Source organism: Microcaecilia unicolor, chromosome 8, assembly GCF_901765095.1.
Source record: "Microcaecilia unicolor chromosome 8, aMicUni1.1, whole genome shotgun sequence".
Lineage (NCBI taxonomy): Eukaryota > Metazoa > Chordata > Amphibia > Gymnophiona > Siphonopidae > Microcaecilia > Microcaecilia unicolor.
Window position 1 is genome coordinate 158,164,818 of NC_044038.1, and position 26,514 is coordinate 158,191,331.

Genomic DNA, 26,514 nt, shown 5'->3' on the forward strand with positions numbered 1-26,514 from the left:
GCCCTATATTCAGTCGGGGCTCACATAAAGACAAGCAGGTGAAATTAGGACAGCTTTTGAGCTGTTCTAACTTCACCCACTTACCTTATGTGGGCCTCTGCTGAATATTGCCAGCGCCCACATAGTCCTGGCTCCTCCCCAGCGCCGCCCCTTGGTCTGCCCCTTGGCCTGCCCCTGACTGGCCCAATATCCACGGTTGGGCGGCAACAGATAAATAAAACGGGCAGGAGAGGGTCCTGCCCACTTAAATGAATTTGAATATCACCCTCATTATGTCAACCATCAGTCTAGAAGAAACACAGTGGCAAAGACCAACAGCTCAGGATAAAACAGTTGGTACAGATAGTGGGAGCATACATTTGGAAGCATATGGTTTAGACTATAGACACAATGAGTCTTTGATAAAAAGTTTTTGTGGTTTGAATATGTGGGTTTGAGGTTTACTTATTTATTCCAACCCATGAAACCTTAGTGCTCTTTTAAGTGAGAAATCTGGATATTCAGCATTGACCAGTATCCGGGTACCAGTTCTGAATATCCAGATTATATTTAACCATGGCAGCCAATGTTTTATTTTTAAACTGCTGTCACAGTTAAATATTGGGTGGAGAGGGGGGGAGATAAGATTTATCTCAGCAAATTTATTTTTTTTTCATGTCTTTGGGAATGTTCAAAGATTCTAGTAGAGAGATTATAGATATGAGTATTGCTTTTTTGTATTACACAGAGATCCAAAATTGCTGTGTTTGAAAAGATGTGGACATACATGAAATCTGCTGAACCTTCAGTTTTCGTGAAGACCACAGACGAGGGCATGAACAGGGTGAGAAAATCCAAAGGCAAGTATGCCTACCTTCTGGAATCCACCATGAATGAATATATTGAGCAAAGGAAGCCCTGCGACACCATGAAAGTGGGAGGTAACTTGGATTCCAAAGGCTATGGCATTGCAACCCCTAAGGGGTCCCCTTTAAGGTAGGTATTCTGGATTCTACATTCATGCTTCTTCACCATAGAATCACTGCCAACTCTACTCTTAACTAAAAGGACAAAAGAATTCTTAATAATGGGGGTGAATTCATTCACTCATAAATGCACAGCTCTGTTGGGATTCAACACACTAATAATACTAGCAGTCCATCTTAGCTGAAATAAAGGGTGCAATTCATTTCTGATGCAGCTGGACACTATCCAGACACCGTTCCTTGCTGATGCTCAAAATCCACAGAGCCCTTAAATTTAGGATCATAATTTAGAGTCATAAATTATGTGCCTATTTGCAACTGAAGTTAGAATCCTATGTTTTGGACTGATAATTCACCTAAATCTAGGATCCCAAAATTGAAAACTCAAAATTTAGGACAGAAATTCATTTACCTAGTCAAAGGATCCTAAGTTAGATGCATAGTGCTGACAGTTAGTGCTAAGCAACTCAGTTCCACCCCCTCCCCCTGAATCTACCACTGTGGAGTGGAAGAGTGCCCTAATGGTTGGAGCAGCAGACTAGGAACCAGACAGCCCAGCTTCAAATCCCACAGCAGCTCCTTGTGGCCTTGAGCAAGTCACTCCATGCCTTGGGTCTAATGTTGGGCAGATTCTGGCAGCATTGCTAGTACATACAGGTCATATCCCCCTCCCCCCCGCCCCCTCCCAATTTTGGGCAGCAGTAATATAATGGTGGCTCATACTACTTGGGAGAAAGCAATGGCAAATCACTCCTGTATCATGTCAAGAACACAAGGAGGGGCCCTCATTGTGTGGTCACCAGGACTTGGCTCAACTTGAGTTAGATCCCTAAACTCTTTTGAAGCTCAGTCTGTTAGTTATAAATATGCTAGAATAGCATTATTCATAACCCAAAATAATTGTTCAGCTAAGAAATGGACTTCTACATGAGAACGGACACTCTGCTTTCCTTCCTCCTCAACATGGTGCCCTCACATTAAAATAGATATTTAAAAAGCACCAGGTCTTCACAATGTTGCAACCTGAACAGCAACCACAGTTGTAGGAATTTTAACTAGTTCTGGATCCTTACCAAGAAGAGAAACTACTAGGGTGGTAAAGGAGCAGTTTCACTGACCGAGCCAGTAGAACTGAATCTCTTGAAATACCTGTTGTTCATATTCCATAATAACTCGGCTCTGTTTTACTCCATTCTGTTTCTCATGTTTCTGTCCATCCTGCCTTATAATTAAAAGTGGTTCTCATGTGTGTAGCTCTTCTATTGATGCTCCTTTGCGTTCTCAATTTTGGATTCCTGCCCTTTCCCCTATTGTTCAATCACCAAAAGAGTGAATCCCAAAAAGAAAACATTAAAGTCTGGCGAAGCAAAAATAACAGATGTAAGCAGAGATCTCCACAAAACACAATCAAGTATCAATTACTTGGATAATATAATTTTTGTAAGAGTTCAAAGGAAGGTTCAGTATAGGCTGTTCCCACAGCCGAGCAAAACTTCAGTGAGTCAGGCCGCCAAACAGCGGCTCACTTGAAAGCTCTATACATCATAGGATACTCTCCTACCAGAACTCTCAATTTAAACAATTTTCTTTTGGGGATTGACTCTTTTGGTGATTGATTAAGTTTTGTTTCTCCCTTGGGATTTTTCTTAGCTGGTATTGATTTCTTTTCCCTATTGTGACACTGGATATTGAGAGTTGCCCCAGTAAAGGAGGTTGTAATATGACAGTGTTCTGTGTGCTCCCCGTGGTACAGTTTTGCCTTATGGGCACTTTGGTGTGGGCTCAGAAAAGTAGAAAGATTTTGGAGATATTCAAATACTCCAGATTCCAAGGAATCCTTCAACATTAAAGTTATGGAGTACAAATTTGCTGTTGAATTGGCAAGAAGTTTCTTTTACTAGACAAATTAAAACAGCTATTAATAAACTACAAGAACTTTATCAGACAGTGAAACATCTTATACAGAATGTAAAGTCTGTGCGTCCTATTCCAAGTTGCTCTGCAAATGATTTTATTGTTTTCCAATAAGGTAGATCAGGTTCTAAGGAATATGGATTGTTCTCTAGAACCTACTGACCTCTTATTCCAGCCAAACCAATCTCAGGAAGGGTTTGAATAAGTTGGTAAAGAGAAGATAATTACTTCTGAGGCCTATAGCAGCCATTCAAGTCTTGTTCTGTCCTTTTGTACTTAGACAACTCTCTATGATCTAGTTCCAACATTGACCTTCATTGTCAATATCTCTTTAGCAACTGATTTACTATCTGAATCTCTTAATTTGGCTACTGTTCAGCTAATTTAAAGAGATTCACTTGATCCTAAAGAGAAAAAAAATTCACTTGATCCTACCTTACTGTTTATTTTCATATGCAGTTCTACGCCATCTAGATGCCTTCCTTGATCGATCTGGTTTCTTGGAGTCCTTCCAATTTAATGCCAAAACCTTGCTTCCGTCTACTCTCAATGTCATTCGCCAAGGTTGTGATCATTGATAACAGTATTTTGTTGTCATGTTGGATATTTCTTTGTTTTGTTTTGTTTTTTACACCAATCACTCATTACTTGTTCAGCGTTCCCAACTATTTCGTCTTTCAAGGATAGTTTTAAACCTAGTTTCAATCATTCTTTTTGAATCATTTTCAAATAGTTAAATTAGGCAGTCAGTATTTCAACCCTGTGACACTAAAAGCTGGTATGTTCCCAGGCTCTGCCATGTTAGCTGTGCTCTTTAGTCTGTTTCCTGTACCCTTTGTTAGAAATTCTTTATTTCTTTGATGAGATACCCAAACTGCTATCACAAAAACTACAGATAGCAATGAACAGATTAGTGCTGCGCATTGCAAAAACTGAAGCGATCATTGCTAACTATGTAGCTTTTCCAAACGTTCCTTCCACTATTATGTTGGCTAACCATGACATTAAGGTGGTTCAGCAAATTCACAGCCATGGTGTTATTCTTGATTCCATATTGTCTATGAAGCTGCAAATTAGAGCTGTCACACAAGATTCCTTTTATGGACATTAAGAAAATTAAAGCACCTTATTCCTAAGAATGATTTCTTTGCCATTCTGCAGAATATGATTGTATCCAAACTTGGTTACTGTAACTCGCTGTATAAAATATGGGTCTTCCTATGGCTACTTTGTGGCCTTTACAAATGGTGTAATACATGTTTGATCTCAACTGGCTACTGTTTCAGTTTAGCATAGCATTTAGAGTTCTTCTTTTGACTTACAAGTCTTCTGCCCTAAAGATATGTAAACCGTCCAGATCTCTTTGATCAGAACATGAACAGCAACTGTCCATCGCTTCACTTAGAGAGGTTCACTATGCTGAAACCAAGTCCTGTTCTTTCTCATTTGCTGGATCTGAGGAGTGGAATCAGACTTAATGTAGGTACTATAGAGTTCAAGAATCATTAAAAGGCTCTCTTTTTTGCACAGGTCTTTTCTGTTAATATAACTACACTTCAGATGGTCTTTGGCACAAAGGTTATTCACTTATGCTGTTAAACTGTGTTTTGTCTTTAATGTGGTGTTTTTCAGGTTTTGCTGTTTTAATTATTATGTGTGTTTCATTGTACTCTGCATAGTATTATAGGCAGATTACAAGTCAAAGAAATATAAAAATGTTAAGTCACTATCGTGCCAATCTCAGAAAGCAGAGAGAACAGAATATCCTCATGTAATGATGTCCTTATCAATTTTACTCTATCGCAAAGGTGAATTGACCTGAAAGTCATGAGACTATGTAGGAAGCCCAAAGATTTTGTACAGTTGGAGGTTCCTTTGAATGTATAAGAAAGCTCTACCTTCTATCATTCTCTATCTTCCCAGTGCACCATTGCAGAGCTATGGAGTAAACCATGCAAATAACCATAAGTGAAAGAGCAGCATTTCATTTTCCTATACAGCTCCCTTGGTTTCCTACCTAATTTGTCTCTTAAATGCTTTTAAAGGGGTAGGAATACGCTCAGTGGGAATTAAAATAAAAGTCCTATTACACATCTCTTAGGGGTGTCTTTTAATAATGCTTGTGGATTACCCCCTCTAACAAATTAACCCAGACTAATCACTGAGGTAAAATGTTTGTGTTTTGTAACATTTCTTTTCCTAAAACTTCTCGTGGAATGCTGGGTAGTGCCCGCATTATAAAAGCAGCTTGGAAGAGAACTAGCACAGTTCTTTCTTTAAAAATCAGGTTACTAGATTGTTCCTATGCCATTTGGGAAGAAGGAGAGAGGATATGTCAGAGATTGGCCCTAAGCTTGTACATTTATGTTCCATAGTAAATGGCCCTTCAGTCTGCTCACTGGAGACTCATACAGTTTGAGGAGATGCACCTTTGAGCTTCATATAGACATTTTTTTAACAGAAAAGTTGACTTCTGGCTTCTTGTTTTGATCCTTCATGCTTGAGCGCCACCCCCCCCCCCCCTGCCTTCTTGAGCATTTCTTAGTGTGTCTGTCTCTGATCCCTCTCATCCAGGAGTTCTCAACCCAGTCCCCAGGACATATCCAGCCAGTCAAGCTTTCAAGGTCCCTGTAATGAATATGCATGAAATAGGTTTGCATACAACAGAGGCAGTGTATGCAAATTTAACTCATGTATATTCATTATGGATATCTTGAAAACCAGACTGGTTGGGTGTGTCCTGAGGACTGGGTTGAGAACCCCTGCTCTAATCCAAGGGTTGTCAACCCAGTCTTCAGGGAACACCCAGCCAGTCAACGTTTCAGGGTATTCATAGTGAATATGCATGAGATACATCTGTATGTATTATATTTCTTGTATGCAAATCTATCTTATGTATATTTATTGTTGATATCCTGAAACCCTGGCTGTCTGGGTATGTCCTGAGAACCCCTGCTCTAATCCATGTCCTGGCTCAAACATCTGTGGTTGCTCCTTTATGTAAAAGAAGATATGCAGTCAAACTGTATAATAGTAGATAAGTCAAGTGATGTCAATTTTGAGATCCCCAGGTGATGGGAATGCTGGGAAGGTGGAAAGCAGTATTGTGTGGTTCTATGAAAAGATTTCATTTAATCTGAGGGCATCAAAACTGAGGAGAGTTATGGTGACCTAACACTAGGACCACTTCCATGATGCTGTACAGCTCACATTCCTTCCAGAACTCCTCATATAAGTAACAGCAATGGCCCACCATTGTACCCAATGCCCCTAACACACCAACAGTCACTGCGGTGCACATTGCAGCTCAATTTGAGTAGTGACCTAGTGTTACGTTTGTCACCCAAGGAAGAGTGTCCTTTTACTGTATTTAGAGCTAAACTGACTAATTTGGGTCATGTGATATATGAGAAATAAAGTTTATTAAATGAAAACACAGAACTAGTGGCTTAGGAGGGTGATATTTATTTATGCTGATGAGTATTTCAATGCATATGTTTCTGAGACAACCAAATTTTCGTGATGAACCACTTCCTTCCGCAGCTCTCATAAAGAAGTGATGGAGTTGGGTTCTAAAGAAGCAGTTCTGCTGTAAAACGATTCCCACCCAGACAAGTCATTGGCAAGGACTTGCCTCAGTAGGAATCCTTAGACTCAATGCAGTAGTAATAATGTCTGGGCTGCAGTGTGCAACATGCTTGCCCTTAGAAGGTACAATAAGGGTCAAAAGTGAATTCTTCACTAGGGTTGTGCATTCACTAGTATGTATTCATTCATTTGTGATCTTTAACAAAATAGAGTGCACATTTAATTGATTTTGTGCACATTAACTATGAATTAGTGAGTGTTAAGTTGATTAGTGCACATTAAAATGCTATAGTATGTGTCAAAATTTTTTCTATTCAAACATGTGAATCAAAATGAAAAATGTGTGAATCAAACTGGAAAAAAAACTTATAATTGGGAAGAATTCTGAAAAAATGAAGCCAAATGTTTTTTTTCTTTTGCCTGCACACCTCCCTATTGTTTATCAGAATACCCCTGTGTAAAAGTATTTTGCTATTTGTCAAAAAAAAAAAAAGAAACATAAACAGGTTTCAAAAATGTTTTCAAATAATGTACTTAGCCAAAATAGTTTTAAACACTGCTATCGTTCCATTTGTCCATTTATCTGTTTCCTTTGAGTTCCTTTGTCACAGTCCTTTACAGTAGAAAGAAAAAAGTCACACCATTTGAAGGTTATCAAGTTTATTAAAATTTTCTACCCCGTCCATAGGAAATTCCATCTAGGTGGTGTACAGTCTAAGATTAAAAGAAAAAAGTCTAAAATTAAAGGAGTAGATAATTCCGGACAAAACATATTGTACACATTAGGGAAAGAGGGGAGAATGCCATTTTATGAGAGTAAAGTTAAGGATAAGGTAAAAATAACAATATCCTAACTTGGCTTCCAGTCTTACAGCAGTCCCTTTGAGCTTCAAGATTATGGGTTGAAAAATGTATTTGCTCACTTATTTCAACCAAGATTGAGGAATTTAGACATAAAATATTTTATTTTATTTATTTATTTATTGGGCTTTATTAACCACCTTTATGAAGAGATTCACCCAAGGCGGTGTACAGCAGGTATAGTTTAACATAAAACTTACAGTTTTGATAACAATGTAACAATAGTATAATAATGAAGAATAAACATAAATACAATAAATGAGGTAAACTTGAAAAAAGTAGATTGAAACCTAATAGTAGAACTACCGTGAAACAGTATAAAAAATATACACATTTAAGAGCACTGGAATTTAAATACCAGAGATATGATACATGCTAATGAAAAACCTAATAAACATGCATTAGAACATTTACCTAAGGTAGAGATAATGCTAAAGATTTTCTACAATCGGAGTTTACTTTAGCAAACATTTTCTTCTCATGAGCACAAAGGAAACATCTGTGAAACAAAATGACTGGTGTATTGCAAAACTGAAACTAAATCAGGTTCCAGCCCCTTTGTATTTTAAATAAAGTAGGAAGAAGGCTGTGTTCTTAAAGATAATAAATCTGGATCATCCTACTATGCCTGTAGCCAAAAGACAACTCTGGTAGAACCTTTAAAAACACATCATTATGGTCAGCTTCTTTCTATCACCAGACTACCAGACTACAGGACAGGTGTGTAGCCAGACTTTGGCAGGCGGGGAGTCCAGAACCCCAAATGAGGGGCACATTTTAGCCATCCCCGGCGTTGCCGACCCCCTGCCACTTTTGACCCCTCCCCGGCGCCACCACCCCCTCCCCCATCTCTTTCGACCCCCCCCCCCCACCGCCGCCAACCCTCCCCCGCCACCGCCAGGTACCTTTGCTGGTGAGGGTCCCCAACCTCTGCCAGCTGAAGTCCCCTTCAGCGCCGGTCTCCGAGTCTGGCACGTTCGCTAATCTGAATTCTGTTTCTGAGAGTCCTGACATCCTGCGGTAGAAAATGATTTTCTACCATGGGATTTGGCACATGCCAAACTTAGAATTAGTTCCAGGTGCATGCGCTAGCCCAGCTGTAGTACCGATTTGGTGGATGCAACCCACGCGTTAGCCCTCCCGCGCCTTCAAAATAGGGGCTCCTCAACCGGCTAGTGCTGAATATTCACTTAGCCAGTTAAGTTGCCGTGGCCAAAACTGAAACCAGGTATTCAATGCCAGTCACCTGATACAACCTGGCATGGACTATACAGGGTCAGTGCCACCGGAGGCAGCAACTAACTGCACTGCTTGCCACCGGCTGAATATCGGGGGGGGGGGGGGGGGGGAATTGACTTTCTCATCCATTATCAGATATAGGGCCCTATCCCCCTCCTCTGTCTATCTCCCATCCCCTTTCACTGATCCATAATAATATATACAGGTAGCCTAAGACCTGGATGATTTTGTGCTATTTAAACCCAGTGGCCTGATATAGATAGAATAATTCTCGAAAGCTTGTCACAGATACATTAAATTAGTCCAATAAAAAGGTATCAGCTACAGCTTGCTTGTAGATTATTATTACCACATATCCAAGTGGACTAACAGAGCAAATATAATTCTCTGCTCAATTATAGAAAAGGACAAGGGAAAGGTGTACAGAATTCTTTTGTTTTAAACTCAGTTGCTGATCAAAAATTAACTGTGAAAATCCAGAGCAGAGTGAAACTTAAGAAGAAAGGAACAAAATACCATAAAAGATTTAATTTCCCTACTAATTAAATTAATTATATTGTCTCTTTTGGGTCTGTTAACCCCATTAAACATTTTCTAAGGAAAGAAGTTCTAACCCCATTAGAAAACAATCCACTTCTATATTACTTTCTAGGATTGAAATTTCTGGTCAATGTTCATTTTGTGCAATGATAGAGTTAGGACTGGCTTGCTAATAGTCTATAAAGGCTTTTAAATGTTTCGCTGCATGATTATAGGACACATTATCATGTTCATTTTAGCAGAAAAACAAAATAATATTTTAGGTCATTGACTTCTTTGTCAGTATGTGGTAATATCACAATCATTTTCCAATAGCAAGAAACCATCATTTAAATTTTAAGACCATTTGGGGGGAGGGGGAGCAGAAGAAGTTAGAAACCTGTTTGCTTGCGTAGTTTTATAATATAATACATATATTTTTTAACCCTGGGCTGTTTCCTTGAGATGCCATTTCCGGGGGGGGGGGGGGGGAGAGAGAGAGAGAAACAGAACAACCTGCAACTGAAAATATTGTGAGACTTGCACAGTGTGCTTCTGTGATTTTTACTCCTTTCCTAAATTTTTAGGAAGCGTAAACGCCTGGTCAAGAGCTGCACTGTTTCAAAAAGGTTCAAGCAAACAGACTTGGATGCTGTTTAAACTAAAATAGTATTCTGATCCTCAGTTTCCTCCTGAACATGGCCTCTGCTTTTCTACAGAGTTGCTCTGGTCTAGTTTATAACAGTTTTGCAATTTTTTTAAATTGTATCTAAGTAAACAAATACAGTGGGGGAAATAAGTATTTGATCCCTTGCTGATTTTGTAAGTTTGCCCACTGACAAAGACATGAGCAGCCCATAATTGAAGGGTAGGTTATTGGTAACAGTGAGAGATAGCACATCACAAATTAAATCCGGAAAATCACATTGTGGAAAGTATATGAATTTATTTGCATTCTGCAGAGGGAAATAAGTATTTGATCCCTCTGGCAAACAAGACCTAATACTTGGTGGCAAAACCCTTGTTGGCAAGCACAGCGGTCAGACGTCTTCTGTAGTTGATGATGAGGTTTGCACACATGTCAGGAGGAATTTTGGTCCACTCCTCTTTGCAGATCATCTCTAAATCATTAAGAGTTCTGGGCTGTCGCTTGGCAACTCGCAGCTTCAGCTCCCTCCATAAGTTTTCAATGGGATTAAGGTCTGGTGACTGGCTAGGCCACTCCATGACCCTAATGTGCTTCTTCCTGAGCCACTCCTTTGTTGCCTTGGCTGTATGTTTTGGGTCATTGTCGTGCTGGAAGACCCAGCCACGACCCATTTTTAAGGCCCTGGCGGAGGGAAGGAGGTTGTCACTCAGAATTGTACGGTACATGGCCCCATCCATTCTCCCATTGATGCGGTGAAGTAGTCCTGTGCCCTTAGCAGAGAAACACCCCCAAAACATAACATTTCCACCTCCATGCTTGACAGTGGGGACGGTGTTCTTTGGGTCATAGGCAGCATTTCTCTTCCTCCAAACACGGCGAGTTGAGTTCATGCCAAAGAGCTCAATTTTTGTCTCATCTGACCACAGCACCTTCTCCCAATCACTCTCGGCATCATCCAGGTGTTCACTGGCAAACTTCAGACGGGCCGTCACATGTGCCTTCCGGAGCAGGGGGACCTTGCGGGCACTGCAGGATTGCAATCCGTTATGTCGTAATGTGTTACCAATGGTTTTCGTGGTGACAGTGGTCCCAGCTGCCTTGAGATCATTGACAAGTTCCCCCCTTGTAGTTGTAGGCTGATTTCTAACCTTCCTCATGATCAAGGATACCCCACGAGGTGAGATTTTGCGTGGAGCCCCAGATCTTTGTCGATTGACAGTCATTTTGTACTTCTTCCATTTTCTTACTATGGCACCAACAGTTGTCTCCTTCTCGCCCAGCGTCTTACTGATGGTTTTGTAGCCCATTCCAGCCTTGTGCAGGTGTATGATCTTGTCCCTGACATCCTTAGACAGCTCCTTGCTCTTGGCCATTTTGTAGAGGTTAGAGTCTGACTGATTCACTGAGTCTGTGGACAGGTGTCTTTCATACAGGTGACCATTGCCGACAGCTGTCTGTCATGCAGGTAACGAGTTGATTTGGAGCATCTACCTGGTCTGTAGGGGCCAGATCTCTTACTGGTTGGTGGGGGATCAAATACTTATTTCCCTCTGCAGAATGCAAATAAATTCATATACTTTCCACAATGTGATTTTCCGGATTTAATTTGTGATGTGCTATCTCTCACTGTTACCAATAACCTACCCTTCAATTATGGGCTGCTCATGTCTTTGTCAGTGGGCAAACTTACAAAATCAGCAAGGGATCAAATACTTATTTCCCCCACTGTATAGCCTTTCCAAATGGTTCTTTAATTGTATGACAAAAAGTCTGTAGCCTTCAAACAGGCTTGTCTAAATTCAGTCCACAAGGGCTGCAAGAAATTAATATGCATGAGAAAAATTTACATTCCCACTACACCCATTGTATTGTATGTCTTATAGGGCCCCTTTAACCAAGCTGCGGCAAAAGGGGGCCTGCGCTGGAATTGCCGCATGTTTTTCAAATGCACCGAGGCCCCCTTTTACTGCAGCAGGTAAAAGGGAAGTCTCTTTTTCCTGCATACTGGGATAGACGAAAGGTCCATCAAGCCCAACATCCTGTTTCCAACAGTGGCCAATCCAGGTCACAATTACCTGGCAAGATCCCAAGAAAGTACAAAACATTTTATACTGCTTCTCCCAGAAATAGTGGATTTTCCCCAAGTCCATTTAATAATGGTCTATGGACTTTTCATTTAGGAAGCCATCCAAACCTTTTTTAAACTCCGCTAAGCTAACCACCTTTACCACATTCTCTGGCAACGAATTCCAGAGTTTAATTATACATAGAGTGAAGAAAGATTTTCTCCGATTCGTTTTAAATTTACTACATTGTAGCTTCATCGCATGCCCCCTAATCCTAGTATTTTTGGAAAGCCTAAACAGACGCTTCACATCTACCTGTTCAACTTCACTCATTATTTTATAGACCTCTATCACCCTCAGCCACCTTTTCTCCAAGCTGAAGAGCCCTAGCTGTTTTAGCCTTTCCTCATAGGGAAGTTGTCCCATCCCCTTTATCATTTTCGTCGCCCTTCACTGCAGCTTACCGCCGCTTAGTAAAAGGGGCCCTTAGTAATTTGTTGTAACCCGCTTTGATTCCATGTTAATATAAGTGGGAAGTAAATGCTGGACTAGAATAGAATAGAATCTCTTTCATGCATATTCTTAGGGATATCCTGAAAACCTGGTCTGCTTACAGCCCTCGAGGACTGAATTTGGAGAAACCTGATATAAGGTATTAAGGGCCCCTTTTACTAATGTTTTATACATTTTGGGGATCTTACTGGGTATTTGTGGCCTGGATTGGCCACTGTTGGAAACAGGATGCTAGGCTCGATGGACCTTTGGTCTTTCCCAGTATGGCAATACTTATATACTTATGTAATGCTTAGCAAATGCTAGTGGGTATCAGTGTGCGTTATCCGCTGCTCTGTCTATAAGAATAAAATGGGCAAGAGCACCACATAGCATGTGTTACACATTAGCATGGACTAAGCATTAGTAGAAGGGGCCCTAAGACCTTGCTGATCACAGTCATTCATTATAAAGGGGTCCTTTTACCAAGCTGCAGGAAAAAAGGCCCTGCGCTAGTGGTAGGAGCCATCTTTCCCATGTGCCTGGTCCCTTTTTAGCACAGCAGGTAAAAAAGCCCTCAGAAACACATGGCCATGCGGTAAGAGAACTCTTACCGCATGGCCATGTGACGGGGAGCCCTTACCAGTAGAGAATCCACAAACGTGGAGAACTCAACGAAATCCCACGGATAGTCACAATACAACAAAGCAGTGGGTAAAAAACCAGGAGTTCCAGAGTGAAGATGAACCAAACTTTATTAATCAGTATATTGACTCGACACAACGTTGTGTTTCGGCCAAAGGGCCTACATCAGGAGTCTACAAATAAAAACAATATATAAACAAAATATAAAAGAATATAACACTAAAAACAAATGATAATATATATATAATCTGAAAACTGTGTAAATATCAAATGAGAAAATAAAGAACAAATCAGCTAGAGCATTCATATGTCATGAAACATGAACATCTTGAAAGTAAATAAAGCTTAAAACATATATAACAAATATAAAATTTAAATGCTATGCAAATGTGATGTGATTTTAAAGTGAAAAGCTAATATAAAGAACAAAACAGCAAGAGCATTCATATAACATGAAGCATAATAATAGTAAATTAAACCTAAAACATATATATGTCAAACTGAATGACATTGATATGAGTAAATACTTCCATTTTCTAAAAAATGAACATACACAAAATGAAACAATCCAGAGAAAAAGTAGGACAAACCTAAATACTTGAGTTGAGACAAATCCATTACATTTCTACAGACACCCTGTAATAGCATGGGGGGAGCGAACAGATTATGAGCCAGTGGAGAAGCATTTTATTCTATGAATGACCAGCAGATCCTGAGTCAAACATGAATGTAATAAACAAAGTAAAATGGCTTCCTTACTAACTACAGGCATTGCAGGAAATTACAGGTACACAGCACAAATGTATTCCTTAATGCTTCCCCCCCCCCCCCCCCCCCACCCCTTCCTCCTTCTGGGCTTGAAATATTCTGCCTAAGCCCTGCCCATTACTCCTGGCTTCCCTGCTCTGCTCCTTCTAAGGTGGCCTGGGCTTTCCTTTCATAGGGGTGATTGGGGAGATTTCGTCTAAACTCTTTACATACCCCATAAGTCTCTCAGACCCAGAAGCACTGTATCAAACAGAGCTCTAAAATTAACACCCCTGTGATCAGAGCTAATAGCATGCAAATTTAGGCAGGCTATTAGCTCTGATCATAGGGGTACTTCTACAGAAGAATTGTGCCTGGGCATGCACCCAAAGCACAATCCTCCCGCAGAAGTTGCTTGACAGGTCCGGGCAGCCCAGTCCTGTCAAACAGCAGAAGAGGTTCGACAGGTCCGGGATTTTCTCCTGGACCTGTCAAACCTAAGCTTGCCCCTCAAACACAAGGTCTGGAGGTCCAGTGGTCCTCCAGGAACCCCCACCCCCAAACCCTAATAAGACCTGGTTGTCCAGTGGGACCACTAGCCCTCCACACCCGCTGTGGCTCTGGAAACCCCCTACTCCCCTCCCATGGCCTCTCGAAGTTGGAGGAGGAAGGAACTAGCACTCCCTCCCTCCTTTACGGGTGCCTCCTCAAAATGGTGGTGCCCTGCCCTGCCCAGTGCATGCTGTGATGCACTGGGCGGGGCTTGACCCTTATATGGAGCCCACGCACTCGCCAGCTCTGATCCTGAGGCGAAGGCAAATACACTAATGGTCTCTAGCACCCACGATTGTTTTTGATCTTCTGGGCTTCAGGGTTTGTGATACAATTTACTTGCTGAGCTGAAAAAGACAAATACTATTGCTGAAAGCTAGCCACAAATGTACTAAATTAGCACATTTAAAAAGCTACAGCCTGTTGACCAACTGCAATAGTGAAATGGTAAGTTTCAATCATGAATGTGAGTCAGAATTACCTAAGGAGATTCTACCAGCTGCAAGCTCAAACTAAGGCAGTGATTTAATTTATTATTTTTGCAATTTAAATGGACATGACAGTATTTCTGTAAGGAGAGCTTGCCACTAGACCGCAAATGACCTAGCAGAAAAACTTTAAATAGTTTAACTGCGTAGCCCAATCAATTTATGCATGCAAATTCAACACTCATTAATGTAGTATTTATTTATGAAATCTTATATACTGCCAATATGAGATCTGTCATTGAAAGCAGTTTGAAGTACAATACAATAAAAGTGACATATCAATAAGACAAAATAAATAAAACAATCAATCAATCATATCATCAACTGTATGTTGTCTTAGGTGTTTACTTCCTTGAAATAAAGTCCTTTAATATTTTAGTTGTGATAAATAGTCATTAAATTTGAAAATGTAAACTTCTAACACCCTGCAGAGCTTAAGTCATAGGTTACATTGCTAAGGGATAGTCACTGTTTTATTCATTGGTTCTAAGTTGCATTGTACAATTTTTAAGACAAAACTAACAGCTGGATTCTGCATTTGGCCTGTTTATGATTCTTTAGAGCAGAAGGTCTTTGTTTTCTGTCTCTTTGGTTTGGGGGATTTTTTTTTAACTGAGGGAGGTGTTGTGTATAGTTTTTAAAATACTAAATCTTTTTTTTATTTGTTTCTTGTTTCACTTCCGTGTTGTTTTGCAGCTGTGCTCATTTTGTAACTTCAACACGTCACCTTCTGCAGAATTTACCAAGCAGCCCATAGTTCAGCTAGAAAAAGACAAGAAGGCAAAATTTCTTTCCCTGTGCTCACAGAGCAAAGGCAGTGCATACAAAGTATATATTCCAAAGACTGTATAAGAGAAACTCTAGAAAAAGCACAAGCCTCGATATTCTGCTGGTGACAAAGAGATTTCTCTCATATCTAGCATTTATGGAGAAAATATAGCTGTATAGTAAATATGTCTGAGGCAAATGCCAGTCAGTTTTAATTAGCCTTTAATCCTATGATGAGTTATGAGGTATGTGTGTTGCCATGGCAGCACAGTAAACTCTCTGACCCGTTCCTTGCAGCTTCTCTGGGTCTTGCTTTGGGGTGAATATAGAAATTCAAAACCTTTAAGTGAGCATAAAATGGATGTAGGGGGAGGAGCTGATGCTGGGAATCTTTTGCTATTAAAGAGATAACTAGCTCCCAGTCTTTAGACACAAATCCCCAGATTCTATATAGTGCGCTTAGAGTTAGGCGCCAAAATTGGCGTGGATTCTATAACACTACACATAATTTAATTGGCTTAACAAGCCTAATGAGCGCTAATAACAAGTAATAATGAGCACCAATTGGCACTGATTAGAATTTAGGCACACAACTCGCTAAGTATATTCTGTAACGATGTGCACTGAATTTCTAAGGCATAGAGGCAAAAAGGGAAGTGGCTATGGGCGTTTCATGGGCGTTCCAAAATTTAGGCGCCTAGTTATATAATATGGCCCGGTGCGCCTACATCTATGAGCTGAAATTTACACCAGGTTTTCATTGGCATAAATGGATGCACGCAGATATCGACGCTGAAATATCAACTAAGCATATTCTATAATCAGAGCTAATAGAATATGCTTAGTTGATGCTGATTTCAGCACCGATTTTTTACGCACCATATATAGAATCTCCTCCTAGGGGGTCCTTTTACTAAAGTGTGATAGGTTTTTGTGGTTACCGCACTTTTGGGGTCTTTTGCAAAGGCACGCTAGTGTTTTTAGCGAGAGCTCAAAATAAGTATGCGCTCAATGTTAGAGATGGCCATATATTCCTATGGTCTTCTCTAGCATTTAGTGTGCGCTAAAAACGCTAGTGTGCCTTTGTAAAAGGACCCCTCTAACAGCGAAAGATTAATGTTCAGTAATTGCAAAGGTTGTGCGTTAATGGTTGTGGGTATGCCCAGTGTGTCCTCTGCAAGTTCCATACTGAAATGTACTTTACAAACATTAACACTATTTACAAGTTTTAAGTTCAAGTTTATTAAGGACTTTTTATCCCGTCCATCGAAACATGCGTCTGGGCGGCTTTCAATCTAAATCAGAAGAAAAAAAAACAATCATATATCAGTGACATAACAACAGCGGTGGGAACAAAGGGAGCTGGGGAGAACTACATAAATTGATAGGAAAGAAAGAGAGTGGGTAAGGACAATAAGGGGGGGGGGGAGGAACTAGAACAAATGCCTTAAGAGAAGGTGGTAAGAGCACCCGTGCTAACTGCACAAGTGATAGTGCACAGTACGTAGTATCTGCTAAATTCAGTGTGCAATCCACGCCCATTCTTCTGTCCATAACCTGCCAAGATCCCACCCCCTAACAGCATGCAGTTAACACACAAATTAGTGCATGCTAACCATCACGCCGCCGCAGTAATAGTTGAAAAAGAAAAAAAGTGGGAAAAGGACCACGGATTCCAGAGACGACAAGGACAATCTTATTCTTAAATGGATTTATTGATCAAAGACTCAACACAATGCTGTGTTTCAGCCTAAAAGGCCTGCTTCGGGACTGGAGTCTAAAAAATAATAATAAACTCATACAACAATTATATTACAAATGAATAATTAAAACCAGGATTCAAAAAAATAAGCATAAAAGCATAAAATTGTGAATATGAAAGCATAAAATTATGAACATATCTAAACAATTAAACTATGAAAAGATACATTTGTCTATAAATGAATACATCAATAATACATCTTAAAAGATATCGGTGAAACAAAACGCACGTTTCTGAAATGCATAGGTCATGTAAATAGATTGTTCAGCCGCAGTAATAGTTACCATGCCCAAGCAGTAACATTGAGTGCTAATTTGCACATTAAACTCCGGTTTCTATATAGGGCACGGTGAGTAGCACACATTAAATGTGCAAGCACCCAATTTATGCACGCTACTCAATTGAGTAATGAGTCAGTTAGTCATGATAATTGGCTGATAACAACCAATTGTCATTACTAATTGGCAATAATTGGAATTTACATGTGCTTCTTTGTAAGCGTATTCTAAAAAGTGGCGCACATAAATTCCAACACGTCTAGCTGAAAAGAGAGTGCAGCCATGGGAGGAGTGTTGGGGTGTCAATCACATTTACGCGTGCTGTTATAGAATTCAGGAAAATGCACATTCATTTAAACTTGGGCATTTACATCAGGTTTTCACTGATGTAAATAGCTGCACCTGAATGTACGTGCATCTCCCTGGCCTATGCACTATTCTATAAATAGCATCTTATTGTAGATGCAGTTTATAGAATAACGCTACACATGTTATTCCAATGCACCTGCATTTAAGATACCTTATATAGAATCTGGCTCCAAGGGGGTAATTGTATAAGCTCATAGCTAGAGAAATGTGCCACTTATGTGCCTGAAAGGCACCTTTAATTGCCAGTTTTGCACGTAAGTGCACTAGTGCTATTCTATAAAATAGCGCCTAAGTGCTATGTGTGAAACTGCAAGGTGGATGGATATGTGAAAAGAGCATGGGCGGGCCATGGGCATGGAGCCAAGTACTTAGACATGCTCATTTACCCCAGCCATTGACATGGTATAAGTGTTTGAACCTAAGACAGGGGTTCTCAACGCAGTCCTTGGGACACACCTTACTAGCCATGTTTTCAATATACCCACAATGAATATGCATGAGATATATTTTCATGTACTACCTCCATTCTATGCAGATCTCTCGCGTGCATATTCATTGTGGGTATTCTGAAAACACTAGTAAAAAAGGCCCGTTTCTTAACGCAATGAAACGGGCACTAGCAATGTAATGAGTTCTTGCCATTAATGTTTCCACGGTTGTATTCTGAATATAATTGTTGTTTACATGTGTAAGATTTCTTTATATACAATATTTTTTGTGCAAACTGTGTTACAAAGTGGTAAAAGTTTTCCTTGTTCAGGCCCTTCAATCAGTTTAACAATCACATCAGAAGAGCTCCATACTCGTGAGAATGCAACATACAGTTGCCCATGTGAGAGCTGAAATTGACAGTGTGTTTTAAAGACAGTGTAAGAGAGAGATACACAGAGTGATTGAGTGTGTGTGTGTGTGTGTGTGTGTGTGTGTGTGTGTGATGTCTGTGAGAGACAAAGTGATTAAATGTTTGTCTTCCCTTCCGTTCTGTGCACTTGCCTCCACTGATGTTCGTACCTCCCTGTATATGATTGTTTGTTAGAGATTCAGTCCACTCCACTTCCCTCCTCCAAGTTCCGTTCTGTCTGATTGGTTCTTCATTCCTGTGACCTCGCATTTGTTTGCTTAGCAACTATGCAGCATTCTGTTTCCTTGATGTGAGGGCGGGGACAGTGAGAGCCAATGAAACGCTGAACTACAGACTTATGAACCCTTCACTGCCACAGTGCCACGGAGTCAGCTTCAGAATGTTGGAGGTGCTTTTTATTATATAGGATGGCTGGTTAGGTGTGTCCCAAGGACTGAGTTGAGAACCCCTGAGCTAAGACAAGCTGCACCAATACTGACATGCAATGGCTGAGGGTCACCTATATGCCATTATGGAATTAGTGCTCAGCTCGTGGCATTGGGGCACCTAACATGAGGGCCAAGTTATTGAATTGCCTTCTAATTGCTTAACATACTTTAGTATAAGGTCCCCAAAATAAGTAAAGTCCTTCTATTTTGGGTAACTTGTATACCTAAATGTGGAGTTCTGTTTCGATAGATAGATAGATAGAGAGATAGATAGGATAGATAGAGAGATAGAGAGATAGATATAGATAGATAGGCAAAAAAGAGGTTAGTATAGATCAGAGTTGTCCAACCTCGGTCCTCAAGGGCCGCAATCCAGTTTGTTTTTTCAGGATTTCCCCAATAAATATGTATCCACTTTCCCCAGTAACTCATCCTTAATTCTTTGAACTTTTTAACATATCTTTATTCATTTATTTCCTTCATAATCTTGAATTCACAAAATCTGTATGAGATCTATTTGCATGCACTGCCTCCATTGTATGCAAATAATTCTCATGCATATTCTTTGGGGAAATCTTGAAAACCCGACCTGGCAAAGGCTGAGATTGGACACCCCTGGTATAGATAGATAGATAGATAGATAGATAGATAGATAGATAGATAGATAGATAGATAGATAGATAGATAGATAGATAGATAGATAGATAAAGGGTTAGGACACATATAGAGTCCCATTAAACTATGGTGCTTTATTTTTCCCCATTTACCTAACCACTATAGTGTCTTAAGCAAATTTTAGCACAACATAAAACAGATTTGTATGATTGTGACATAATAAATATACAATAAATACATAATTAAAACAATAAAGCCATATTAGACACATTAACACTAAAGTAAACTTTAAAACCCTATAGTTGCCAGCTGCAGGGCATCTGCCCCCAATTCCAGTAACTTCAAAACTCCTCTTTAAGGGTGAACAGATGGGTGGGCAAACCTTCAGCAAAATGCAGAGATCCTTCCTGTTATCAAATCTGTTAATCAAATATGTGGACCAGCCCATTTCATTTACACTCTTCCTAAACTATTAAAATCTGCTAACGCTGGTTTCCTTGTATCTGTGTATCAAATCATTCAAAGCACAAATACATACAGAACTCATTTTTAAAAACTGAACAAGTAAGAAGATAAAGTTTTCTGTAGGGAAAGTGAGCAGAGCTCTTGTAGGTCACAGTAACAAATGGGTAACCTTTAAACAAAGTTCTCCAGGGGCTTTTGAAACTAATATTTTTTTCTTTTATTCCTTTTTTTTTTTCAAATTCCAAAATGATTAAAAATGGTTCCTGTCAAAGGAACCCTAAAATGTCATGCTTCAGAAGGCGCTGTAGCTTGCCAGTTCAGTCTTTCATCAACAGCTTGTCATTTGGAAGGTGTGTAGTGAATGCTGGCTCCAGAAACCGCTTATATGACAGTTCTTGAACTTACAAAATGACTACGAATCAGCAGAGTCATTGTCTAAAAAAAAGAAAAAGAGTGCAAAAAAAAAAAAGAAAAGAAAGAAATGTAACCTCCAGGATTTGAAGAAAAACAACATGTGTTTTGTTTTATTTTGTATTTTAAGGAAAATGGACAACATTTGGGGTATTTTTACTAAGCTGCAGTAAGCAGTAGCATGTGCTTACCTGAGGTTAAAATCCACAACCGCAGGGCACACTCAGGTGTCCCACGTTTTTGGATCCACGCATGCTTCCCATGCACTAAAAAATACTTTTGATTTTTGTTGCACTAGGGATGTGTTTGGGGGTGGAGAGAAGGTGAACTCAGCACTATTCGGTTAGTGCAGCTACATCACCATGTGCTAACCCAGTGGTTCCCAATCCTGGTCCTGGAGGCACCCCAGCCAGTCAGGTTTTCACGATACCCACAATGAATATTCATGAGACAGATTTGCATGCAGTGGAGGCAGAGCATGCAAATATCTCTCACAAATTTTCTTTGTGGATGTCCTGAAAACCTGACTGACTGACACTTACTATGTAGATGGAAAGGGCTCCTGTGCTAATCGCCATACACTAATCTGGAAATTAGCACGTGGCCTTTAATTGAGCCACGCTTATACAATCCTGCTTATAATTGAAAGAGAAAAACGCCTATATTGCGACCCAAATCGGGAGATGGGCGTCTTTCTCCCGTGGGCGCCCAAATCGGTCTAATCGAAAGCCGATTTTGGACGTTTCCAACTGCAATCCATCGCGGAAACGGGTAAAGTTGACGGGGGCGTGTCAGAGGCGTGGTGAAGGCGGAACTGGGGTGTGGTTATCGGCCGAGGAGAGATGGGTGTCTTTAGCTGATAATCGAAAAGAAAGGTGTTTTTACCGCGATTTTGGGTCACTTTTTGTGGACCCTTTTTTTCACAAACAAGTCCCAAAAAAAGTGCCCCAACTGACCAGATGACCACTGGAGGGAATCGGGGATGACCTCCCTGGACTCCCCCAGTGGTCAATAACCCCCTCCCACCAAAAAAACCCCACTTTACAACTTTTTTTACAGCCTCTATGCCAGCCTCAAATGCCGTACCCACCTCCATGACAGCAGAATGTGTTCTATCCTCTGACAGCCTTTCCCTGGTTCTGATGTGGCTCTCGGGTGAGTGTGACACCTTTTCTGTTATGCACACTGCAGAGTCACATCAGCAATGCATTGTGGTGGGTGTAGGGTATTGGGCTCCGTGATTCCACTAGCTTGTGGAAAATGCTCACGATGTTGGTAGTTGGTAGGCTCTACACCCATGGTGCTTTTCCCCCTGCTTACTGGGTCAGAGTGTGCCCTATTTTGTTTCCGGTAGTCCATGAGGTAGTAGCCATTTTTGTAAGCCAGTTTTAGATCCCTTTCACGTGTTAGCCACGTTACAGAACTTAGTTTTTACCTTGAATGTGGCTGAAAGAGGGCATTGTACACCATTGTGCCAGCTCTGACCTACTGCTCATCTCAGTACCAGGGAGACTCGTTGCCAGTGGGGCAGAACCTCTGATCTGCAGTTAACTGTGAGTAAGCGTGCTTATTCCAATAAAGGACGTTTTCGGAGAGATTAGTCTTCAGGTGGCAACTGGTGTGCCAATGTTAAATAGCAGCAACAAGTCCTAGATGCCTGCGTGTGTGCAGGTCCCTGGAGCACTTTTAGTGGGTACCGCAGTGCACTTCAGCCAGGTGGACCTAGGCCCATCCCCCCCTGCCTGTAACACTTGTGCTGGTAAATGGGAGGTCTCCAAAACCCACTGTACCCACATGTAGGTGCCCCCTTCACCCCTAAGAGCTATGGTAGTGTTGTACATTTGTGGGTAGTGGGTTTTGGGGGAGGGGGTTGGGTGCTCAGCACCCGTGGTAAGGGAGCTATGCATGTGGGAGCTTTGTCTGAAGTCCACCGCACTGACCTCTAGGGTGCCCAGTTGGTGTCCTGGCATGTCAGTGGGGCGAGTGTACTATGAATCCTGGCCCCTCCCATGACCAAATGGCTCGGATTAGTGCGTTTTTGAGCTGGGCATTTTTAGTTTCCATTATCGCTAAAAATAACCAAACGCCCAGCTGAAAAACGTCCATTGTTTTGAAAATACGGTCTGTCCCGCCTCGTCACGTACCCGTTTTCGGACATAGACGCCCATGGAGATAGGCGTTCACGTTCGATTATGCCCCTCCACATATATCAAAGATATAATTTATATATTTGACAAAGGAAATTGCTCCCTCACTTGGCAGAAGATCACCAAAATTAAGCCACTATGGTTGTTTCGTCTTCATAGTCAATCAATGAAAATTCAGCCTCCCATCTATCCTCCCCTTCCCAAATCTATTTCCTCCATTGTGCCCCTCCACTTCCTGTTCACCACTCCAGTGGCACCAAAAATTTAACAAATGGAAAAATGCAAGACTTTCTATACCTTTAAGAACACATTACATGCTCTATGAGGAAGTGCCTCCCAAATTGGAGATCGTATAATTTGAAATAAATTCCAATCTACGGGTTCGCTAGCCGCCCAACCACATTATCCAATAACAGTTAATCTGAAAGACAAGCCATTACAGTAGTTCAGCATACCCGTCAAAAGAGCATGCACAGTAATCTGTGTGTACTTCCCATTTAATGGGAATAAACATATATCTCCCTCCCCCCTCAATATTCAGCCAGCAGCAGGCAGCGTAGTTAGATGCCGCCACTGGCGCTAACCCAGATATTCAATTCCAGGCCATATCTGGCAACAGGTGACAGTTTTGTCCAGGGCCACTTAACCGGTTAAGCTGATATTTAGCGCTAACCGGTTAAGTGCTTAGTGGTTCAAGATATGCCTGCTATTTATGCGGCCTATCTTAACCTCTAACCTTAGCTGCTTAGCAGCTAGCCACTAAGGTGGAGATTCTATATATGGCGCTTAAAAAATAAGCACAGAAATCAATTCTGACTAAGCGTATTGTATAAGCGGCACCTAGATTTAGTTGCGGTACATAGAATACGCTTAGCTGATATATCAGTGCCTAAAACTGTACGCCTCTATTTACACCAACAAAAATATAGTGTAAATCCTGGCACGTAGATTTAGGCGAACTGGGCAACATTCTATAACTATGTGCTTAAATTTTGGAATGCCCACAAAATGCCCATTTCTCACCCATAATCACGCCCCTTTTTGCCTACATTCATTAGAACTTAGGCGCACTGCATTACAGAATGCGCTTAGTGAGTTGTGTGCATAAATTCTAATTATTGCCAGTTAGTGCTCATTATTGCTTGTTAAGAGCTGTTATCAACACTGATTAGCAAGCCAATTAAGTTTTGTATGTTATTATAGAATACACTTCGATTTTGGCGTGGATCTCTAGACGCTCTATGTAGAATAGTGCTAACATTCAGTTGAGATAACCGGCTATCTCGTGCTAAATGTTAGTGGGTAACCGGCTAAGCGCTATTTATCCATCCAGAAGCCATTCCTGGAAGGTTAAATGGAGCTGACTATCAGCCCTATATTTTTTTAAATGTCCCTGTTAGCTTTTGTCAAGGAAAAGAGAGGAAGTCTCCAACAAAACTGGCAAACAGATAAAAAGCTGGATCACACAAAGGCACACCAACGCAATATGCCATCAAAAATTTATTGAAGATCAAAATGTATCTGGCACAGTCATGTTTCAGCCTGGGTATATAGGTCACAGGAATGCAACTATTTTGGCAAACATTCTCCTCCAAAATAACACGGACTTTACAGTCCTTCTGTGTTTAGTATGTTGATCCTCAATAAGTATCGTCAGAACAATCCATTGACCACATGTGACACATAAGGTTTCTGGCTAGATCAGCTCTCAGGCATGCATAGATTTCATATATATGCTAGACAAGGGATTAAGGGGTAATTTTCCTTAATTCCTCATATTTTATTTCTGGTTCAAAAACTAAAATAAAATCTTTTGCAGCTTCACTGGTTAATTAGCACCACTTATACATATAGACTAAATTCCTATATATGGTGCTGAAAAATTGGTGATCCGAGTTGGGCACCATTTATAGAATAGCAGCTATCGCCGGGATCCACACGTAGAATTTACACTAACTGAAACCTGGTGTAAATCTCTGTGCCTAAATTAGATGCGGATCAGGCATATTCTGTAACAGCGTGCTCAAATTCTTGGAACGCCCATGCTCCTCTCATGGCCATGCCCCCTACTCAGATCCGCAAAATAGAATTTATGCATTCATCTTTATAGAATATGCCTAGCAAGATGCACACATAAATTCTGATTGTTGCCAATTAGCATCAATAATTGATTATTTGCACCCAATTATCAGTGCCAATTGGTTTATTATTCAATTAAATTGCATGTGGAAATTGGGCACATACCCACATTTCTACATGCAATTTTGAGCACCATATATAGATTCCGGGGGATAGGTCTTGGAAATTGTACAGCCTCGAGCATAGATCAATCATCTAATGGAGCAAGCAGTCAAAAAGGAAATAATACCCCAAACCTAAGGATTACAACCATCAGAAAATATTTGAAAAAAATCAGCTTGCATGCCAACAACTTAACCCTTTAGTGCCCAATGTTCCCGTAATAAGCCATATGGGAACAGATTGACGGGAACATTGGACACTAAAGACTCCTCAAAGCACCAAACGAAATATAATCAAACTGAGATTCTAGGATCTATCATCACTTATAAGCCTTATGAAACAGCCTGATCTCTATTCATTTATGGCTATCTCCTACTCTGAAATGAACAATTAGAGCTATGCAAATAATATTAAAGATAATGCAAAGCCAAAAATGAAAGTTCAGCAAAATAGTCCAAAGTGACCATAAATAACACAATAATCTATTTCATTGGAATCTCTGCACAAAGCTTTGGTTTTACTATAGCCATTGACCATTGGAATACACCTTTGAAAAGTTATAGAAAATGAACAGCTCAAGATTTAGGGGGACTTGAAAATACAAAATGAGAAGCTCTTGGAGCACAACACCCCTGACATCACAGTCATAGAAAAGAAAAATGTATGATTTATTGACATGACAATACCTGGTTAATAAACAATTGATAAAACAGCTGGAAGAATATTATAATATTTACAAATTGAAGTGGGAAACTTTGGAGGAAAAATATTGATGGTATCAATTGTGACTGGAGCTCTTGAAGCAATGCAGATTGAATCCCAAGATGCTTCAAAATGTTTCAATTTAACAGTCATAACCCCATCGATTTTACAAAATGTACCCTACCCTACGTGTAACAGCATGCATTTTGCAGCAATAACTCTATGATTCCTAGGTTCTTGTGTAGGACTGAAATTAAAGGAGTTAAAACTAGTCAGCATTATAGAGTTAATTTTTTGAGCTAGAAAATAAATTCATAGTGCATGGACATGGTATTTTCTATACCATGCTAACAAAACAGTGACCCCTTTCACAGAACCATTCCAATACCAAACACTGCCCTATTATATTTTCACATCGTAGAGACAGAATAGTTTCTGATTTTTTCAGTTCTTATATATTCTCCTAACTAAGAATTACAAAGTGGTTTACAGTATCGTTGAATATACTATAAACTATACTGAAAAAATGTAAGGTCTGTTTCTTTGTGAAATGATTTGGGGAAATGAGAGCATGTGGTGAAGAGTTAAATGATTCAAGGAGATTTTATGAGTTCTCTAAATACACAAATACAGTCTTTGGCTGCTACTCCAGAAGTAGACACTGCTAACAAGCTGGAAGCTTCAACTCACAAGAGATAGACACCAAATTTCTACGTTTGGCTCCTAGCTCTGTAAATCTCA

General features: G+C 40.3%; 1 protein-coding gene across 1 annotated transcript in view; it reads left to right on the forward strand.

Annotated features, from left to right (window-relative positions):
* Positions 1-26,514, forward strand: part of GRIA1 (glutamate ionotropic receptor AMPA type subunit 1) — a 318,773-nt gene that overhangs the window by 260,001 nt on the left and 32,258 nt on the right. Inside the window, 1 exon segment of the mRNA XM_030211572.1 lies at positions 728-975. Coding sequence (XP_030067432.1) covers positions 728-975 — 248 coding nt within the window.